At 43.5% G+C, this 21,401-nt stretch overlaps 2 protein-coding genes and 1 pseudogene across 2 annotated transcripts; all 3 read right to left on the bottom strand.

Moving 5' to 3' along the window:
* Positions 1-1,242: 1,242 nt before the first annotated feature.
* Positions 1,243-4,905, bottom strand: LOC130197315 (actin, cytoplasmic 3-like; annotated as a pseudogene).
* A 3,044-nt stretch (positions 4,906-7,949) lies between these two features.
* LOC130197323 (actin, cytoplasmic 2-like) lies at positions 7,950-11,341 on the bottom strand. Its single transcript, XM_056419947.1, has 9 exons — positions 11,247-11,341; positions 10,158-10,282; positions 9,949-10,077; positions 9,732-9,842; positions 9,551-9,635; positions 9,267-9,428; positions 8,959-9,150; positions 8,664-8,845; positions 7,950-8,424 (listed from the first exon to the last, which is right to left on the bottom strand). Exons 2-9 carry the CDS (start codon positions 10,278-10,280, stop codon positions 8,281-8,283), a joined length of 1,128 nt encoding a protein of 375 aa, XP_056275922.1. The 5' UTR covers positions 10,281-10,282; positions 11,247-11,341; the 3' UTR covers positions 7,950-8,280.
* A 3,918-nt stretch (positions 11,342-15,259) lies between these two features.
* On the bottom strand, positions 15,260-17,282 carry LOC130197084 (GTPase IMAP family member 8-like). Its single transcript, XM_056419583.1, is given in 3 exon segments — positions 15,260-15,870; positions 15,872-16,976; positions 17,195-17,282. Coding segments are annotated over 2 exon segments (1,140 nt in total). The 5' UTR covers positions 16,633-16,976; positions 17,195-17,282; the 3' UTR covers positions 15,260-15,491.
* Between the last annotated feature and the right edge of the window lie 4,119 nt (positions 17,283-21,401).

The following is a 21,401-nucleotide window of genomic DNA, read 5'->3' as shown; positions in this document are numbered from 1 at the left end:
CATTTCTGGGATCAGCCTGTGAGCCTTTCAGGAAGTGCACACCAGAGGCTTCTGCTTGTGTTGTTCCTATCAGGATGTGACACCTTGCACCAGCTGGGTAAAGGTGAAGGTATGGGTGGAGGTCCAGGAGGCTGAGAGGATTTTTCCACATCGGGTCTTTATTTGTTTATGCACTTGATAATGTCTCCATTTCCAGCAGGTGGAGGTGAAGAGCTACTTTTGTTTCATGTCTTTATTATTTGCTCCACCACTTCTGTTGGTGCTCATGTATTCTGGTTCATTGAAATCACAAACTCCTGTGAAACATGGAAATATGTAGCCAACAAACGCCCCTGTGTCCTGGGTCCCTGCCCCCACCCTCTCCCCCCCAGTACTCTACCTTTACCTTCTTGTACCCGATAGCCCACCCTCTTGTCCCCGGGAGCCCATCCTCACCCTCTTGTTCCCGGTTATCCACCCTTGTTTTCTTTTCCTCGGCCCCCCACCCTCAAGTCCCAGGTACTCTAGCCTCTTTTCTCTAGTACCCAAAACTCTTGTACCAGATACCCCACCCTCTTGTTCAAAGAAAGCAGGTCGTCAACTGCAATCATGTGTTACAGATTGCCAGCTGGTGGCTGTCAATTTCAAGATTAAAAACACAGAATATGCATTGAAAGGAAAATGCGGTTTCCTCATCGAGTTCTTTAAAATGCATCTTTTTAATTTTCTGAAATAAATGTGAAGGCAATTTAACTATTCTTTGTTTTGGACAGCAAGAATGAGTCTGTAGTTCACACACTTATAGATGAAGGGCTTATTGTATCGTCTCTTACTGCACACATCGGCCTCAGGAGAACCCATATTTACAGGTGATGAAGTCCCTGAAGGCAGCCTTTGCTTCCTATAGAATTGCTTTGACAAACCAAAATGTAATGACATTGGCCACATGGTGGCACTATCCCCACAACTACAGGGACTTCGAGTTAAAGTTTCCATGTAGGATTAGCTTCAAAGAGGTAACTGAAATTGTATTTATCAAATTAATGTTACATATTTGCGTTACTCATTTACCTCACTAAAATATTGTGCACATTATGTATTTGACAATTTCTTTTAATTTAGTTACTCTTGCATCTTTTCACAGGTAAAATGTCACCAATCAGGAACAACATGAGGTCATGTGGGAAAATGTGCTTTAATGTATAAAATCATAAGTAAAAGAGAAAAAAAACATTTCTGAAACAAATGACGACATGAGAATAATAAACATTAAATGTTGGCATTTTATTGATCAGTTAACACTCTTGTGGAATATTGATACAGCTCAACGCTGACCTGGCCATTGATGTGCAATGGATTGCATTAAATTGTTGGTAGAAACTAAAGACGTGCAGTGATAATACTGTTGGTTCCAGTAGTGATCACCAGGAGGAGCTGCGAGAGAAACATGTTCACAAAGGTCTCAATCTTCAGGGCAACGCGACACGAGACCGCTCCAGTTGGCCGAAACCACGGAGCGGCCCGTGGCGGAGAGACGGCGGACTGGACCTCTAGAAGCACTTGCGGTGGACGATGGCCGGGCCGGACTCGTCGTACTCCTGCTTGCTGATCCACATCTGCTGGAAGGTGGAGAGGGAGGCCAGGATGGAGCCGCCGATCCAGACGGAGTACTTCCTCTCTGGGGGAGCGATGATCTGGAGGAAAACAGAACCATTGATGCTCAACATGAACGGGTGTTATTGGACCCGACAGTCAACCTTGAACTGGACATGAAACATTAACATGTTTGGCTTTAAGATTGAATCAATGTTCCATGTGCACATCACAAGGTGAAGTTATTGTTTTTAAAGAATTATGTGATATGAAACTCATTGTATTCTTTTTTTTCTCCTTAGATTACAGATCAAAGTCTAGAAAACTATCATTCGAGTCATCCTTCATTCATCTGCTTAACAAAAACAAACTGTACCTTGATTTTCATGGTGGGTGGGGCCAGGGCGGTGATCTCCTTCTGCATGCGGTCGGCGATGCCGGGATACATGGTGGTACCACCTGACAGGACGGTGTTGGCGTACAGGTCCTTACGGATGTCCACGTCGCACTTCATGATGCTGTTGTAGGTCGTTTCGTGGATGCCACTTGACTCCATTCCTAAACACAAAGAACCAGAGTTAGTGTTTGAACCCGAGCCCAGAGACGCTGCACAAGATCTTCAACAGAGCGATTGGTTAAAGGTGTATACACATCTACAAGTTGGTACCCACCAAGGAAGGAAGGCTGGAACAGCGCCTCGGAGCAGCGGAACCTCTCGTTGCCGATGGTGATGACCTGTCCGTCAGGAAGCTCGTAGCTCTTCTCTAGCGAGGAAGAGGAGGCTCCCGTCTGCATCTCCTGCTCGAAGTCCAGAGCCACGTAGCACAGCTTCTCCTTGATGTCTCGCACGATCTCACGCTCGGCTGGTGTTCAAGGGTAGCAATTAAAGGGAGGAGTTGGATACAGAAGGGTGTGTAGTGGAAGCACTTGATGTCAGTAGAGGCTCCACTTCTGGTACTTCAGTCCATTAAACTCGTACCTGTGGTGGTGAAGCTGTAGCCCCTCTCAGTGAGGATCTTCATCAGATAATCGGTCAGATCTCTGCCAGCCAGATCCAGACGGAGGATGGCGTGGGGAAGAGCGTAACCCTCGTAGATCGGCACGGTGTGGCTGACGCCGTCACCAGAGTCCATCACAATACCTGCAACCGGGAAGACAACCAGTAAGACTCAAGACACTGAAGGGGAGATAGAGAACACCCAACAACTCAGGGACTGGTGATAAAAGTCCATTTCCTGAGCAGGAAGTCGGACATGTTCTCACCTGTGGTACGACCGGAAGCGTACAGGGACAGCACGGCCTGGATGGCCACGTACATGGCAGGACAGTTGAAGGTCTCGAACATGATCTGCACCAAAAAGAAAACCAGGTGTCACTGAAGACCCAACAACCTCCTGTAGTCGGTTCCCCATACAAGTCTCATGTGATCCAAGCGTGAACACACCTGGGTCATCTTCTCCCTGTTGGCCTTGGGGTTGAGTGGAGCTTCGGTCAGCAGGACCGGATGCTCCTCGGGGCCACACGGAGCTCGTTGTAGAAGGTGTGATGCCAGATCTGCAGGACGGGAGAGACGCTTAGTGGTTGTGGCAGTAGTCAAATGTTGAGGGTGAAAGTGGTCAAGTCAACGTGACACTCGGGTGAGCACCAGGCGGCGATCTACCTTCTCCATGTCATCCCAGTTGGTGACGATGCCGTGCTCGATGGGGTACTTCAGGGTCAGGATGCCCCTCTTGCTCTGGGCTTCGTCTCCCACGTAGCTGTCCTTCTGTCCCATGCCCACCATCACACCCTGCACACAGACACACCATCAGGGTCACATGATCTCTGCAGTCACAGGTGGAGAGCGTACAGCCTGTAGCCAGCGTACCTGATGTCTGGGGCGACCCACGATGGAGGGGAAGACGGCGCGGGGGGCGTCGTCACCAGCGAAGCCGGCCTTGCACATGCCGGAGCCATTGTCCACAACCAGGGCAGCGATTTCGTCATCCATTTCTGAAGGAAACACTTTGATTAATACAACAGCACCATCAATAACTTCACTTACATACACTTTAGCATCATTTGTTTTATCGTCTTTTACGACAGTTAACCTGTAAAAAAACATGTTCCTTATTGAATTTCTTCAAAACCTAAATGTTTCCATACAAAATTACTCTAAATAAGACTTTGACTGTTATAGAGACTTCTTGAAAACAGGTTACAAAATCCTGCGTGAACCGAGTGAAGCAACAGGTCAAGAGGTCAAGCCCTTTGAGCAACATGAGGGTCCACTTGGTTGATTATCTCCATGTGAATTAATCAGACTAAACTGAACCGGGACACAGACTGAATCTCAACCCGGGACACACTCTGCTGGTCGGGCGTGGCTCTTCAAGTCGTCCAAACGGATGAACTTTTTCTCTTTTGTCAGGACATTCTCAAACAAGTTGAGACAGACCATAAACTACTCCTCCATTACACCAAACCACGCCTCTATAAACACTCTTAAAGATGTAGTGCACTTCCAACACCTTCATAGTTCAACTGCACCCTTTTTTTAACTCCCTGTGAGATCAGGAGTTGAACTACAGCGTCCACTTTGTTAATGGCATTACACTCAATAAAGTTATGTGCATTAAACTTCTTCCTGGTGAGAGGAGGCTCCTCTCTCCTTCAGGACATGCACCACAACTGTTGCACAACTTTCAGATTTCCCCTTTTCAACGAGAAACATGTTAACCACATAGTGTCTTCATTTCCTGGCACATTTTAGCTATTGATCTTTGTATTGATTAATCAAACCAGCTGCTGCCTCCTGCTAACATTACAGCTGTATTTAAATCTACAAAGGGAAAAGAGTTTCACTGGTTTTTATTTTAAAGGTTAATATCTGCAGGGAAATGCTCATTGTTTGCAGAGATCTTGTCACAGACAGCCTGAACTACTGGAAGTATTTGGACAAGTTAGAAACGTTGTAGCTTCGGTCAGAACATTAAAACATAACTAAGACGTCATGTGTTCTGAGAATGAACTTCGACCATTGCTCTTCATTTAAGATGATAAACAGGAATGTGCAGTTTCAAAACATCCCAGAACAATTTAATCTGACATGAAACAATTTCTAGGCTTTAAGAATGTCACCGCTGTGGTGATCTGTCTGTCACGCAACTGAAGAGACACACGATGCACCAGTCTGAACAAGAAACATACGTCATTATATAAAACTACCGGAGCAGTTTGAAAACATTTCTGGTAAAAAACCAGTGACAAGCCGACAGAAGCAGCAGCGCTGCGTCTTACCTGTGCAGGTGAGTCTCGGGTGTGTCAGTCCTGCTGTGCGGGTGATACTTAACCTCCTGAAGGCGTCCGGAGCCAAACCACGCCCCCGAGCGCAGGACGCTTCGCGTTGTCCTTAAAAGGTAAGGTTCTCTCGGCGCGCGCTCTCATTGGTCCAGGTGAGCAGGACGCTCTCAGACTTCTCAGCGCGCGCTCTTATTGGTTCTAATGAGCAGGACGCTCCCACACCTGTAATGTGTGTTGAGGACTTCTGCTTTGTGTTGTGGAAGAGGCTCCAGTAGATGTAGAGTAAACTTATTTTTAATTTTTATTTTTTTGTTGTTGTATATATTTATATATTTATGTATTTATCTATATATATGTATTTTTATATATAAATATGTATGTATATATATAAATATTTTTATTTGTATTTATATATATCTATATATATATAGATATATATTTGTTTTTTTGTTTTATATACTGTTTATCTGGAGCATGGACCCTGTGTCTGAACACAAAGGATGCTGGTTGTGAAACACTTCACTCAGGAATGTGAGCTCCCATGATGAAGCCTGTTGAACTGCTTCTGTTGTCACTTCCTGAACTGGAGGTCTGAGCCCGTCCAGGGTAAACCAAGACAACACTCCTAAACCACGCCCTGTTTCATAATCCTCAAATTACAGCAGATTGAAAACTGAGATATGTAATCAGATTTTGGTCTCTTGAACTCTGTCTTTTATTCCACGTTTTTTATTGCTCGGGGATTCTGACTGATGTGATAATCCTTTTAGTTCATTGAGTTGTTCAATTATTTTAGGTATATATATTATTATTTTTTATTTACCCACTTTTTTACTTTAATAATTACTCTGCATGTTTCTTGCTCTGTTGCATATGCCTTCATATATGTAATGCAATGTTGATTATTCTTTCTCTGAAGCTGCATTTTATGTATGAAAGGTGTTATGTCAATACATGTATCGTTGTTATTATTATTACTACTAGTATTATTCCATTTCATTAGTGGAATGCAAAACATATTTAAAATCTCTTTGAAAAACTAAGGTGAGGTTTCACCCTCATGGATGATGAAGATCAAGTGATGAGTGTTTCAGACTTCTGGAACACTGAAGCTGCTTCTCAGGACCTTAGAGACATCACACTTCTTGTGTTACTGGTATTCACCAGCAGGTGGTGAAGTCTACGCCCACCCTGAAGGGGTAATAAAGGTAAAACTACACTAATCATTTTGAAATTAAATCTGAAAATGAGGAGAAAGTTGTGAACGTTCCTTACTTTCACTTTCATCATCCTAATCATGATCCACAAACTCTTCATCATCCTCATCATCCCCATCATCATCAATTGTCTCACTATGATGAGAATGATCATGAGGATGATGATGAAGTTGGGGAGGATGATGAGGATGATGGGACTGACTCATAATCTATAACTCTGAAGAATATCTAAATAGAATGAGAGGAAGTGGAAATGTTTTGTTTGTAAACAGCTTATAATTTAAAAGTACTATTGAGATGAAGGTTCTAAATAAAAATACAATCTGATAATTGACTTGTGAAGTATCTTTTGATGCATTCTAATAGAAATTATAATCTAGTATTTAACCTTTAAAATGTAGCTTTCCCTTAATGAAGCATTAAAGTGTCAAAGGTTTTACACCATCATTACATCACTAGGTGAGTCTCTCTGCATCACCCTGAAGCTATAGCACCATCGCTCCATCACTACCAAAGCACCTTGTCAGGAGTATGTTAAAGAAGCCCTCCTGTTCTGTCAGCATTGATCTACCATCCAGTTGAGGAACATTTGTGTGGTTATTTAAAACTAACTCTGTTTGGCTATGTATAGTGTAATATTGTCTGCGTAGGTGTTGGGGGGGTACCTTCCAAAGGGTCTTGCTATCTGTCCAATCAGAAGCATCTATACCAGACAGAATAGGACTATTTCAACAGACTCATGCAAGTTTATGAACCAGAGTATGGGTCATATTAATAGACTGCTGGCGGTTATGCAGTGAATACGCCATTGTATCACGGCATACCGTGGAACATGGAGGTTGACGCTGAGCTGAGGGTGGTTCTGCTGGGGAACAGCTGGTCAGGAGTTTAGTAGGGAAATTCATAATGGGAGAGACTAAGTTTATCACTAAGAACCAGCTCACCGTGAGAGAGGGGACGGTTGAAAAAAATAAAGTTCTGATCAACACTCCAGATCTGCTGGTAGAAACCTGAGAGTCTCTGGTCCTCGTGTTCTTGCTGGTTCTACAGGCTGAACACTTCACTGAGGAACTCAGAGAAGCTCTGCTCAGTCCTGGAACTCTTCAGTGGTTGATTGGTCATTGATACTGATAACACCCAGAGAGGAGGGTTCAGCTCTCATGGACCCAAGACCAGCACTTCAAGGACCTGATCAGAAAGTGCAGTTGCGGAAATCTCAACAAGAACCAAGAAACTAGCTCTAGACCGATGCTCAATGCCACGAAGACTACTGTTGCAGTAAAAGTACAAAGAAACTTTCATTCACAGCAGACACCATTGAAATAGCACCTGGGTTTTAAAGGAAATGGACACCAGCATTTATGAACGAGTCATGCGTCTAGTTACCCTTTTACCCCAAGTGATAGTTAGCCCATAAAACTAGTTGAGGTCAAAGAACAAGATGCTGACGGTTAGAATTCATTGTGTAAATGTTCGACAGAACGGTTTTCCTGGAGTGGTGAAGATACAAATGCAAAATTTAGATGGGATCAGGTTCCACTCCATTTGATAATCAAATATTTGCTTTGAGGTAATCAAAGACGTTGCAGATCACATTCAAGCCTCTTGGTGCCAGTACATCGGCATTGCAAGAAAGAGCCAAGTCAAGACAATTATTGAAGAACTATATATATATTTTATATACCCGTCAGAAGTATAATATATAAAGCTGAAGTTATAAATGCCACAAACACTACTTTTAAACAATCACCTGAGGAGCTCAAGTATGCAATTTACACAGACGGTGCAACAGTGAAGAGGGCGTGTCCTTGGTGTGAACATCTTTGATATCCAAGAATAAGGAGACCCAGCAAATGACGACAATATCTGTAAACATCCAATGTTTTCATGAGTTTTATTGATCAGTGGAATATTGATACGGCGCCACTCTGGCAGTTGAAAGAATGTGGATGTACAACTTACATCATTCAACGGTAGAGGTAGCAAGAGATGCTCAGTGATAAAGCTGTGTTGCATCACCAGAAGTTGTGAAAGCTGTGAGCAGAGCCAGAAGCACAAGAGGTTCAGAGACTTGAAAACATCGACAGACGCTCAAATCTCGTCTTCTGTGTGGCATCTCGCATCTTTTAGTCTGTTCACAAGACAAGACCGCTCCAGTTGGACAGAACCACCGAGCGGCCCGTGGGCGGAGAGACGGCGGACTGGACCTCTAGAAGCACTTGCGGTGGACGATGGCCGGGCCGGACTCGTCGTACTCCTGCTTGCTGATCCACATCTGCTGGAAGGTGGAGAGGGAGGCCAGGATGGAGCCGCCGATCCAGACGGAATACTTCCTCTCTGGGGGAGCGATGATCTGGAGGACAGAAGACATTTGAAAAAGAGTAAGGGACACCAAGATGTGTAACATTAGCTCATGGGAGAGTGTTGGTCAGTTTAAGGGAACCAATGACAACATGTGTCCACTGGGGCAGCAGAACCTTTAAAGACCAAATCAGTAGAGGCATATAACACCTTTAAGTTAGCCCTGCAGGACAAGTTTTAGCTACTGGACCTTTTCCTGAAAAGACAATTAGTTAAATCGAGAAACTATACCTTGATTTTCATGGTGGGTGGGGCCAGGGCGGTGATCTCCTTCTGCATGCGGTCGGCGATGCCGGGGTACATGGTGGTACCACCTGATAGGACGGTGTTGGCGTACAGGTCCTTACGGATGTCCACGTCGCACTTCATGATGCTGTTGTAGGTCGTTTCGTGGATGCCACATGACTCCATTCCTAAACACAAAGAACCAGAGTTAGTGTTTGAACCCGAGCCCAGAGACGCTGCACAAGATCTTTAACAGAGCGATTGGTTAAAGGTGTATACACATCTACAAGTTGGTACCCACCAAGGAAGGAAGGCTGGAACAGCGCCTCAGGGCAGCGGAACCTCTCGTTGCCGATGGTGATGACCTGTCCGTCAGGAAGCTCGTAGCTCTTCTCTAGCGAGGAAGAGGAGGCTGCCGTCTGCATCTCCTGCTCGAAGTCCAGACCCACGTAGCACAGCTTCTCCTTGACGTCTCGCACGATCTCACGCTCGGCTGGTGTTCAAGGGTAGCAATTAAAGGGAGGAGTTGGATACAGAAGGGTGTGTAGTGGAAGCACTTGATGTCAGTAGAGGCTCCACTTCTGGTACTTCAGTCCATTAAACTCGTACCTGTGGTGGTGAAGCTGTAGCCCCTCTCAGTGAGGATCTTCATCAGATAGTCGGTCAGATCTCTGCCAGCCAGATCCAGACGGAGGATGGCGTGGGGAAGAGCGTAACCCTCGTAGATCGGCACGGTGTGGCTGACGCCGTCACCAGAGTCCATCACAATACCTGCAACCGGGAAGACAACCAGTAAGACTCAACACACTGAAGGGGAGATAGAGAACACCCAACAACTCAGGGACTGGTGATAAAAGTCCATTTCCTGAGCAGGAAGTCGGACATGTTCTCACCTGTGGTACGACCGGAAGCGTACAGGGACAGCACGGCCTGGATGGCCACGTACATGGCAGGACAGTTGAAGGTCTCGAACATGATCTGCACCAAAAAGAAAACCAGGTGTCACTGAAGACCCAACAACCTCCTGTAGTCGGTTCCCCATACAAGTCTCATGTGATCCAAGCGTGAACACACCTGGGTCATCTTCTCCCTGTTGGCCTTGGGGTTGAGTGGAGCTTCGGTCAGCAGGACCGGATGCTCCTCGGGGGCCACACGGAGCTCGTTGTAGAAGGTGTGATGCCAGATCTGCAGGACGGGAGAGACGCTTAGTGGTTGTGGCAGTAGTCAAATGTTGAGGGTGAAAGTGGACAAGTCAACGTGACACTCGGGTGAGCACCAGGCGGCGATCTACCTTCTCCATGTCATCCCAGTTGGTGACGATGCCGTGCTCGATGGGGTACTTCAGGGTCAGGATGCCCCTCTTGCTCTGGGCTTCGTCTCCCACGTAGCTGTCCTTCTGTCCCATGCCCACCATCACACCCTGCACACAGACACACCATCAGGGTCACATGATCTCTGCAGTCACAGGTGGGGAGAGCCTACGGCCTGTAGCCAGCGTACCTGATGTCTGGGGCGACCCACGATGGAGGGGAAGACGGCGCGGGGGGCGTCGTCACCAGCGAAGCCGGCCTTGCACATGCCGGAGCCATTGTCCACAACCAGGGCAGCGATTTCGTCATCCATTTCTGAAGGAAACAAGACAAATCATGCAATAAGAGTAAAAAGAGTCAGAAGAAAAGAGTGAGGTGACATCATCACTCAGACATTTTGAAACATGCAGTTACACAATCCTGCAGCCGCACTGAGGAGCTTGGGGCGTGTCAGGTGGTAAAACCGGATAAACGGTTCACAGCTGACGGAGAGGCAATCGCTTTGTTTGCAGCAAACATGGCCAACAGTCAAATTGTTAGAGAGCAGTCGGTGTTCAAAGTAAACAGGACGTGATATTTAACTAATGCATGTCAAAAAGCATCGGGACGTCCTCACAACGTGGACCATGCACAGGAGGGGAAGTAGCAAATACATTTATATTACTACAACTAGTGATTCAGAGTAGAAATAACGTAATTATCTTCATGCATGTTTAACATCTGTAGGGTTCATAAATATCAGACTAACAGCTTTTAAAGACTCCAGTTTAACCACAGGTTTGTTACTGAAGTGGTAATTTAGGAAGTGTTGTAGATGTCCTTAGGGGAGGGCGGCTCCGCCGGCATGTACACGCAAACAAGTTACCACACACACAGCTCTAAGAGAGCCTTCAGTCAACTTTACAGGAAGCAGTCTTTATTAACAGAACTTATTGCTCAGCTCGATTTTAAAAAGTTTAATATCTGGTGGAGCCTCATACTTGACATCCGGGTCTTAAGGACGCTGCTTTGTGTGATGGATCATTAGAGACACACTTGCAGTATCGGACACTCCGGAGGGTTGTTTTCAGTTCAGTCTTTAAAAAGGAATTAAAGCATTTAGGGAATTAATTAAATGAGATTAACCCGTCACTTAAACTGATTTACAGGACACATTAAACACATTTAAAGGAGTTTCAATGGATTGTCGTCAGCTGTCTGTCGCCCAGCTAGTGATCAGCGGTGATCGATAATCACAACAGAAGCATCGATAACCCGGAGCAGCAGCGCGCGCTCTTACCTGTGCGGGTGCGGGTCGTGTTGTGGAGTGGAGTGGAGGTGTTTGGTTCTGGCCCGCTGTGAGGTGATGGTGTGCACGCGCGGGTTTTATACCCTGGCGGGACTCCTCGCGCGCTCCATTTAAGGTAACGTTCTCTCAGCGCGCGCTCCCATTGGTCCAGGTGAGCAGGACTCCTCAGGTCGTCTCAGCACGCGTCCTGATTGACTGGAGGAGGCATCCGTCAGGAGGAAGGTTGAGAAGAAGAAAACACACGGAACCAGTCCAGTGAGTCCTGAGCCCTGATTCCTCAACCTTGAGCCCTAAAACTCTGAACCCTGAGTCCTGAACCCTAAGTCCTGAGCCCTTATTCCCTTCAAATAATCTATTTACTCGTTTCTATCAAAACAGCTTCAATAACAAAATGAAATGTTTGATGAATAAATCGGTGGGAGGAAGCCTGAGAACCCGGAGGGAACCCACGCTGCCACGGGGAGAACATGCAAACTCCACACAGAAGGACCGCCCTTATATATATATATATATATAATTTCTGCTTGCATTTGTTTTCATGTACCATCTTTAATCCTTAATGTTGTTGTAGATGTCGTTCAGACTGAACATGTGCACGTCGTCCTCTGTTTACCTTTTATTTGTTTACCTGTTCTTTGTTTACATCTCCCTCCCATCAGTTACTGTGTGTTTAGTACCACTTTAAAATGAATTGTGAATAATTCCCTTGGGCCCAGTCTGCATCTAATGTTGACTTACGGAAAAGGTTCATGAAGGGCTCAATATGTCTGAGGTGCTATTCTTCTCTACCTGTTCAGGTAATCTGTATGACTGTGATGTACAATTACAACATGTACACTGTCTCACAGATGTAGGACAGTAAAGAGTACAATATGTACCTGAGATGTAGTACAATATAAAGTACTACATGTACCTCTGAGATGTAGTACAATATAATGTACTATATGTACCTCTGAGAGTACAGAGTCCTCCCAGGTGTTGGAGGCATTGCCTCCGCGCCCTGAACCTGCAGAGACTTGTTCGGCCTCTCCGTTTCTTTCACCGAATGAATTCCCCGTGATACAGTCGTGTTCCTTTTTTGGAGTTTTAACTTCTGACTCAGCCAAACACAACGCAGTGTTTCAGAAGGGGGCGAGGCACATCCAGGTGTGGCCACGCCCCCTTCATGTCGGCCCAAAGCGTCTTCCTATCGTGTCCTTGTAAGGACTGCAGCTGGAAATCCATCACATGACACACCTTCTGGATCTTTCTACGGAACTCACCTGAAGGATGCAGGTATCACAGGTATCACATGTGTCACAGGTATCACAAGTATGTGTCACATGTATCACAGGTATGACAGGTACGACATGTGTCACAGGTATCACAGGTATCACATGTGTCACATTTATCACAGGTATTACATGTATCACAGGTATGACAGGTATGCCATGTGTCACAGGTATGACATGTGTCACAGGTATGCCATGTGTCACAGGTATGACATGTGTCACAGGTGTCACAGCTATGACAGGTGTCACAGGTGTCACATGTATCACATGTATCACAGGTGTCACAGCTATGACAGGTGTCACAGATATGACAGGTGTCACAGGTGTCACATGTATCACATGTATCACAGGTATCACAGGTGTCACAGCTATGACAGGTGTCACAGGTATGACAGGTGTCACAGGTATCACAGGTATCACAGGTGTCACAGCTATGACAGGTGTCACAGGTATGACAGGTGTCACAGGTGTCACATGTATCACAGGTATCACAGGTATCACAGCTATGACAGATGTCACAGGTGTCACATGTGTCACAGGTATTATAGGTGCCACAGGTATGACAGGTGTCACAGGTATCACAGGCTTCTATTCATAATCAAAGTTCTAAACCTGGCCTCTGAACTCACGTCCTGCGGCTGAACCCTGAGGAGCAGGACTTCACAGCCTCGACGTGCTGGTTCAGAGGTCTGATTTGATCCACTTGAGACCACATGGTCCACATTCTCCAGGCCGGTCCAGGCCTGCAGGAGCCAGACCACATCGACTCTGATGCAACAACACAACACACTTGAAACCTCACATGCAGGTTCACTCAATGAGCTGAAACTAATAATGTATTATCAACGTGTAAACATGTTTGTAAACATGTATTTGTAAACAGGTATTTGTAAACATGTGCTTGTAAACATGTGCTTGTAAACGTGTGCTTGTAAACATGTGCTTGTAAACAAGTGATTGTAAACATGCGTGAGTTTACTCGCTCGACCATTTGCCGTGTTTACGCCATAAGCGTCGAGACGCTCCGCGAGGGGCGGGGCTTCTCTCCGTGTCTCGTCTCCGTAAAGACCGTTATCATTTCCTTCATCCACCACGAAATAACGAACCACTAGTACTGCTTTATATTTGTTGTGGACATCCCACACACTAACGCCCTCGTGTTTGGGTTGATGACATCACCCGTAGGCTCACTCAGCTCGGTCACTTTCACCGATGAAGTTACTGTTATGTCTGAAAGACTTCCGCTTCAAGCGCTATGAGAGCGGAACATCTAAACGCTGTTATTGTGTTCATAACATTATTGTCCATCTTGTTCTGATTACACAGCGGCGGGACAGCGATGACGCGCGGAGCAACTCAAGAGCTGATTGGCCCGAGTAACAACGTAACGTAACAACGTAATGTAACAATGTAACATAATGTAACAACGAAACGTAATGTAACAACGTATTGTAATGTAACAACGTAACGTAACAACGTAACGTAACAACGTAACGTAATGTAACAACGTAATGTAATGTAACAACGTAATGTAATGTAACAACGTAATGTAATGTAACAACGTAACGTAATGTAACAACGTAACGTAACAACGTAACGTAACAACGTATTGTAATGTAACAACGTAACGTAACAACGTAACGTAATGTAACAACGTAACGTAACAACGTAATGTAACAACGTAGTGTAATGTAACAACGTAATGTAACAACGTATTGTAATGTAACAACGTAATGTAAAAACGTAACAATGTAACGTAACAATGTAACGTAACAACGTAACGTAACAACATAACATAACAACATAACGTAATGTAACAGAGGAGTACTTTCTCCAGACGTCTCCTCACGCTCCGCTGCCACAAGGACAGATACAGGAGAACATTCCTGCCGGCGGCTATGAGGCTCTATAACAGATCACCTCTTGCCAGATCATAGTGCAATAACTACAACAATAGCTGAATACTTACACTATGTTGATCTGCACTTCACACATCTCATTTGTTTGCACTACACACATACACACACATTTCATTTCATTTGCTCTGCACTCATACACACACTTTGCTTTTTGCACTCTGTCTATATTTAATCTTTTTTTGTATTTGATTTGTCAGTGTTGTTGTGTATGCATGTGTGTTGTATATTTACATATATATTTTGTTTTGTATTTTACTTTTATTTTACTTGTATACTTCTATATCTTTCATCCCTGTTTCTTATATTTTGTGTTTTGTTTTTATTCTTGTGTGTTGCTGCTACTGTCACGACAAATTTCCCCTTGGGGATTAATAAAGTATATATCTATCTATCTATCTAACAACGTAACGTAATGTAACAACGTAACGTAATGTAACGACGTAACGTAATGTAACAACGTAACGTAATGTAACAACGTATTGTAACGTAACAACGTAACAACGTAACATAACAACGTAACGTAACAACGTAACGTAATGTAACGCAACATAATGTAACAACGTATTGTAATGTAACAACGTAACGTAATGTAACAAAGTAACGTAACAATGTAATGTAACAACGTAATGTAACAACGTAATGTAATGTAACAACGTAATGTAACAACGTAACTTAATGTAACAACGTAATGTAACAACGTAATGTAACAACGTAATGTAACAACGTAACGTAATGTAACGTCATGTAACAACGTCATGTAACAACGTATTGTAATGTAACAACGTAACGTAATGTAACAACGTAATGTAACAACCTAATGTAACAACGTATTGTAATGTAACAACGTAACGTAATGTAACAACGTATTGTAATGTAACAACGTATTGTAATGTAACAACGTAACGTAATGTAGCAACGTAATGTAACAACGTAATGTAACAACGTAATGTAACAATGTAATGTAACAACATAATGTAACAATATAATGTAACAACATAATGTAACAACGTTACGTAATGTAACAACGTCACGTAACTGTCTTCTGTTCACTCCTTCCATTTCTTCTTCATGTTTTCTTTGAAGCTCCTCCTTATGTCTTTGCATTTCTTTTCTTTCTTCTTCATAATCCTCTCCACTTCCTTCTGTAACATCTCTGAGGTGAAGCAGCTGCCTTCTTTCTCCTTCATCATTTGGTTGGTGTTCTTCATCAAATCTCTGACTTGTGTGCGGTCTGTCTGGTCGTTGTTGTTGAAGACCAGGTATCTTCCTCCACAGTCATTGATGAGTTCCTTCAAAAAGTCATCCTTGTCTTCTTCTATGTAACTCTCAATTGTTGTATTTTTCAGATCGTCTCCTCTGGTGAATATGATGGTGATGAAATCTGAAGACTTCGTCCCAAAACATTTCATGACCAGCGTCACAGTCTTTTTCTTCTTGTGAAATGCGGCCGATCTGCAGCACCAGTAGGAAGACGTGAGGTCCAGGAGACAACAAGCTGATGCACTTCACCAGCTCCTCTTGAAAGTTTTCTGTCATCACAAACAAGTCGGGGGTGTCGACCACGACGACAAGCCGTCCGTCAATCTCTCCGGTTGCCTTCTCACACGACGTGGTCACTGACCTTAAGCTGGCTCTAGATGTGAAATGTTCTTGGCCTAAAATGGTGTTTCCTGTTGCACTCTTCCCGTTGCCAGTCCGCCCGATCAGCACCATCCTGAGACTCTCTCTGGCCTGATGTTGATCATCACATCCCACCTTTGTCTTCTGTTTCACAACCTGCAGTTCAGCTTCAAGTCTTGAAACCTTCTCCATCAGAGCCTTGGTGAACACCTTCATTGTGAAGCATCTGGATCCTCCAACGCTCATCGTGTCCACATCATCCATCAGCTCTGGGATCTGCTGCTGGTCCTTGATGTTGAGAACTACATATCTTCCTCCACAGCTCTGACAGGCCTCCTGGATCTCCTTGTTTTCCTGTAAGAGGTTAACAACAGCTGGAGCTTTAGGATCTGAGTCCACAGTGAACAGAATCATGGTGAAGTCATTTGCTGGAGATCCGAACGTCTTCTTGATGGTCTGTAACTCCCCTTTGTCTTCATCAGTGAGAGGACCCACAGGTAAGACCAGGATGAAGGCATGGACGCCCTCAGGGTCACACAGGGAGATGCACCTGAGGGCTTCCTCCATCACTTCCTCCTAAGGCTTTCCAAACAAGGCAGGCAGCTCCACCAGAGAAACCAGACGTCCACTCAGCTCTGCCTGGTGTTGAACACACTGTGAGGAGTTGGAGGCTGAATGAAGGTCTCTCTGACCTACAATGGCCTTAGCTGCTGAAGTCTTATTTGCTCCTGTCCTTCCACACAGAACCAGGTTCAAAGACGACTTCATGTGGTCAGACTTTGGCATCCTGGTCAAACCTTCATGCTCTGGTTCTTCCTCAGTGATGAACTTCGTCTCTCCCAGTATGAAGTTCCCGACTAAACTCCCCTCGGACCAGCTGTTCCCCAGTAGAAGCATCCTCTGCTCAGACACTGAGGAGAAAACACTGAGTTAGTCAAAACTATTCAACTGAAGACAACAACCAACATGAAAACAATGAGCTTAAGAACAAATGAGGAAGTCACAGCGTTTTGGGAGTGGACTACAGTGAATGTGTCAGCTGTTGTCATCTTGAAACATTCACCAGTGAGTCATCCCCTATAAACACTGTAATTACATCTTAATAAACAGAACAATAATTCTGACTTACTATCAGGTGGCAGAAATTCACAGCTGCTGCTCCGCTTCACAGGCTGCAGATCATCTGACGCTGAGAATACAGAACTTCGATCATTCACATGAAATGTGTGACTAAAGAGACGATGTATCAGGAAGAATTGTTTTGTATTTTCAGTACTTTATTCGTACGGGCTCTCCTGCAGTAGGAGCTGTGTTCGTATTCTCAGTGTTAAGTCAGACACGTTCCTGGTGGGTGTTGGCCTCCGCCAGGTCTGACCTTTATCATCCTTAGAAACGTTCCGGGTCAGAGGGAAGTCCGGTTCTATCGATCCATTAAATGTGTTGCCCCCTGATGGAGATCGCTATCACTACCTCACTTGCATTGTGCTTATTAGGGTCAGAGCGACTGAGTCAGTCCGAGAGGACCCTGTTGAAATTGCTAGATGTATTACTATTATTCGCTTCTTATTTTTCCTCTCTAGGTGCATATTGGGGATACTTAATATAAGCCAAAAGTCACCAAATGTGTCAAGCTTGTCAGGCTTGGTGAAAATAGATGTTAGAGATCAACGTCAAATTTGGGTCAATAAAAATTGCTCTCTAGCGCCCCCTCAAAGTTTGACCAGCGACGCCCCTCACCCAGAATATACAGTTGACTTGAAATTGTTCACACATGTCCATCTCCTCCTGCTCGACAAAAAAACCTCCTAGATAACATTAACATTTCCTTTCATTATCCATCTGCGTATCCTGTTTAGGGTCGCAGGCCGATCCCAGCTGTCATTGGGTGGAGGTGAGGTTCTGGACAGATGTCCGGTCTACCTCAGGGCCCAAAGAGAGACGGACAACCACTCACCCCTAGGGGGCGATTAGAGTCCAGTTAACCCAGTTAGCCCAAGCTGCAGTCTTTGGACTGTGGTAGAAACTGGAGAACCGGAGGGAACCCACACTTCCACAGAGAGAACGTGCACATGAAGGACCACCGGGGATCCAACCTGCGGCCCTCTGCCTGTGAGGCGACCGCCACAACCCCGCGCTGCCCCATCATCAATAACATGACACATTCAAAATACATCAGAGCAGCTGCAGGGCACGAAACTCAAAGAAATTATGGGAAGTTTATAGAAAAATACAGAAATTATGATTTTTAAACTCTTATAAACTTTTGTTAAATGAATAAACTGTAAATCTAAATAATGATGAATCCAGTGTCAGTCATGTTTCATAATCCAGGACGATCATATCTGTTGTTACATGTGATATGAGGACAGAGGCTAAAGTGAGACGGACTCACCTGGTGCTGCAGTCGCCATGACGTCACTGAGACGACGCAGCCTGAAAATACATTCAAATGATCTTTAAACATATTTTATTTTGTAATTTTTTCTCTATGTCCAGTTCATGGAGTGATTGAACTTGAGTGAGTGCTTAGTGAATGATGTAGCTTTGATTATTGTGGTGACGTAACTCCTCCCCCTGGTTCTTCAGTTAAACCGGAATCTTCAAAGATGTGTTTACACGTTACAATAAAGTGATATAGTCCAAAAACAGTGTTATTTATTGCCTCTAACCTTAACTCACCTGCGCATTCATTGACGTCACTTATCCGAACGTGTCAGCGACCGTGAAGCTCTAACACAAAGCTGTTTATACTACTGTGATGAAATAATAATAATCACAATAATCATCATCTGATGTCATTATGGCTCCGTGCTAAAGAATAAAGTCATAGAATCCATTGATCTATAATAGTAATCGATTAATCGTATTTACCTGATAATTGAGCTGAAATCTGTCCGACGAGAGAGAGAGAGAGAGAGAGAGAGAGAGAGAGAGAGAGAGAGAGAATGTGATCCTTCAGCATTCTGATCTCGCAAGAGATTCCATATAGGAAACTATATTTAATTAACCATATGCAGCGCCGCCGCTCCCATAACGCGCAGCACAACGCGCTGTGCATTGGGCACCAAGTCCTGAGGGGGCACCAACAAATAGGCAACTAAAAAAATCCTCATAGTTATAATAATTATAATGCCGATATTATTTCAGTATAGAAATATTTGGCGCCTTTTAGGCATGTATATCACAAAACAGGCAGAACAAGAGATATATTTAATTGCTCAAAACAAGTTACGATGGTGCCCTTTCCTATCTCAGTGGCCTGACGAACTTTGACAGTAAGCTTCAACTTTTCAAAACAATGTTTACCCAATGGTGAAGTGGCTCAGAAGTAGGGTTGGTAACCGGTGCCACCCGGACCGAAACGCAACGCACACTTTTAATTTTGTTTTGTAGTAACAACTAAAGTTTGAATTAGTTATTTCTTAATTTCCAGATAGTTTCATATACCTTATATGCAACATTATTGAGATGATTTATTTGGGTTAAATAAATAACCCTGTTAGTGCAACCCATCTGTTATACTTTAATAACAGCGTTACATAATACAGGACGGCATGGTCACCTGTGAGTATATATGTTTATTACGTTTTTTGAATCAAATACGATTTTTAGAGGAACTTGGTTGAGTAATTATAAAGTTTGTTTGTGAAATAGTTTTTATTAGTTTTTATTGACATTACAACGGCAATATGAATATGATGAGTGTGTTACAGTAGAATACTTTCCCCATGTGATTACAACCAACAGAAAACAAAAGGAACCACATCCCTAATGGGACAGAAAGACACAACATATATATATATATACATATATATATACATATATACATATATATATATATTATACATTGTGCTCTACGGTTTTTTATAAAGGTTGATTTAAACTGCTGTTTATGTTGAATATGCAACGTTTTAGTACAAGGGGACACATATTTAAATTACAATACATGTTATTCTGTATTACAATTGATTCTGTGAATAACTCCTGATGATGGCCAATTAATAAAGTAACTGACATTTTAATAACGTATAAAACTTTGTAACGTAACTTGTTCCCCACTGGGGTTTGTTTCCATCAGGGTTTTCATTTATGTGACACGGGCGCCATCTTGTGTAGCCCCTGCAAAGTTGAGCGGTAAACCCCAAACATGGTCACATGTCCTGGTGATTCAAAATTCTGTTTAATACTCAAATACATTGTTTTAAACGGGTTCAAGAGAGTTTTCTGTGTGTTTGTTTTCTAATTACTGGTGTTAATTATTCTGGGATCATTTTACTCATGTGGGATTTGTTAAAAAATAAGATAATTAAGATAAATTAAGATAATCCTGTAGGCTATTAGTGGGGAGTTTGTGATATTTGATATTTACAAAACAAACTGAATTTAATGTAATCTTTACTACAAGAAGTTTAGTATAGAAATCAGAAGTGTAGTATAGAAATCATTTAAATCCACGAACCGCCTCGACATGTGTGTGAACTGTACTATAAAATACCACACACACACACACACACACACACACACACACACACGCACACACACACACACAGGAGACATCGAGTTGCAGAGGACTAGGAGCCTCAGGCCGCCACCTGGACCGCTGATGCATGCTGGGACATTTCTGGTGTCTCAGCAGTAATGAAGTGGAAACATTTGGGTTTGGCTTTCATAACATGAAAGAGATTTATTGCATTTTTGTGCTCAAACTGTTAAAGTAGATTAATAAAAGTGGAGAAAACTTATTTGTGTAAGTTTAACACATTTATTAATGCAATAATCCCTTGTAGTGTTTGTTTACACTGGAGACCAGCTGCCCTGTGGGGATTGTTGTTGTTCATGTGTTTGTTTTGTTTATATGTAAATCATGTACTAGTGTACTGTTGTGTATTGTACACAAGTAAACAAAGTATTTGTCAAGTCCACCTCCTGTTCACCGTTTCCAAAGGACGTGAAGACAACTCAAATTACTGACTTAATCTTTCTTTTATTTTTATTTTGTTCGTTGATTGCTCTGCCAGTGAATTAGGTTGTAACCTTTAAGACAGAACATGAATTACATTTTAAATTACACATTTTAATTAAACATTTTATACTTTTCATTTTTACCAAACTCAAAATGAAATATTCTTTTAACACAAAATCAGCATTTTTAAACACCATGAAATTAAACAAATCATTTCACCATTGCCGTCTTTGGGTTGAACCGTGGAGTGACCTGAAACGTCCTCTCTCTGCTGCTTGTCTTTGCAAATGCATCAGAGCATCCCCACAGGTGCTCCTAATAAGCAACACTGATTGCTGCTGCTGCACTCTGGGAACTGTAGTCTCACACAGCT

The sequence above is a fragment of the Pseudoliparis swirei genome, chromosome 7, assembly GCF_029220125.1.
Source record: "Pseudoliparis swirei isolate HS2019 ecotype Mariana Trench chromosome 7, NWPU_hadal_v1, whole genome shotgun sequence".
Classification (NCBI taxonomy): Eukaryota; Metazoa; Chordata; class Actinopteri; order Perciformes; family Liparidae; genus Pseudoliparis; species Pseudoliparis swirei.
This window is presented reverse-complemented; position numbering and strand designations above follow the sequence as displayed.

What these genes read in the sequence shown, in the direction of transcription:
- LOC130197323 (XM_056419947.1), bottom strand. Translation starts at nt 10,280, where the DNA reads ATGGATGACGAAATCGCTGCCCTGGTTGTGGACAATGGCTCCGGCATG. An exon ending in TGGGTCGCCCCAGACATCAG is followed by an intron (nt 10,078 to 10,157) that starts GTACGCTGGCTA and finishes GTCTGTGTGCAG; the next exon opens with GGTGTGATGGTGGGCATGGG. An exon ending in ACAGGGAGAAGATGACCCAG is followed by an intron (nt 9,636 to 9,731) that starts GTGTGTTCACGC and finishes TTTTTGGTGCAG; the next exon opens with ATCATGTTCGAGACCTTCAA.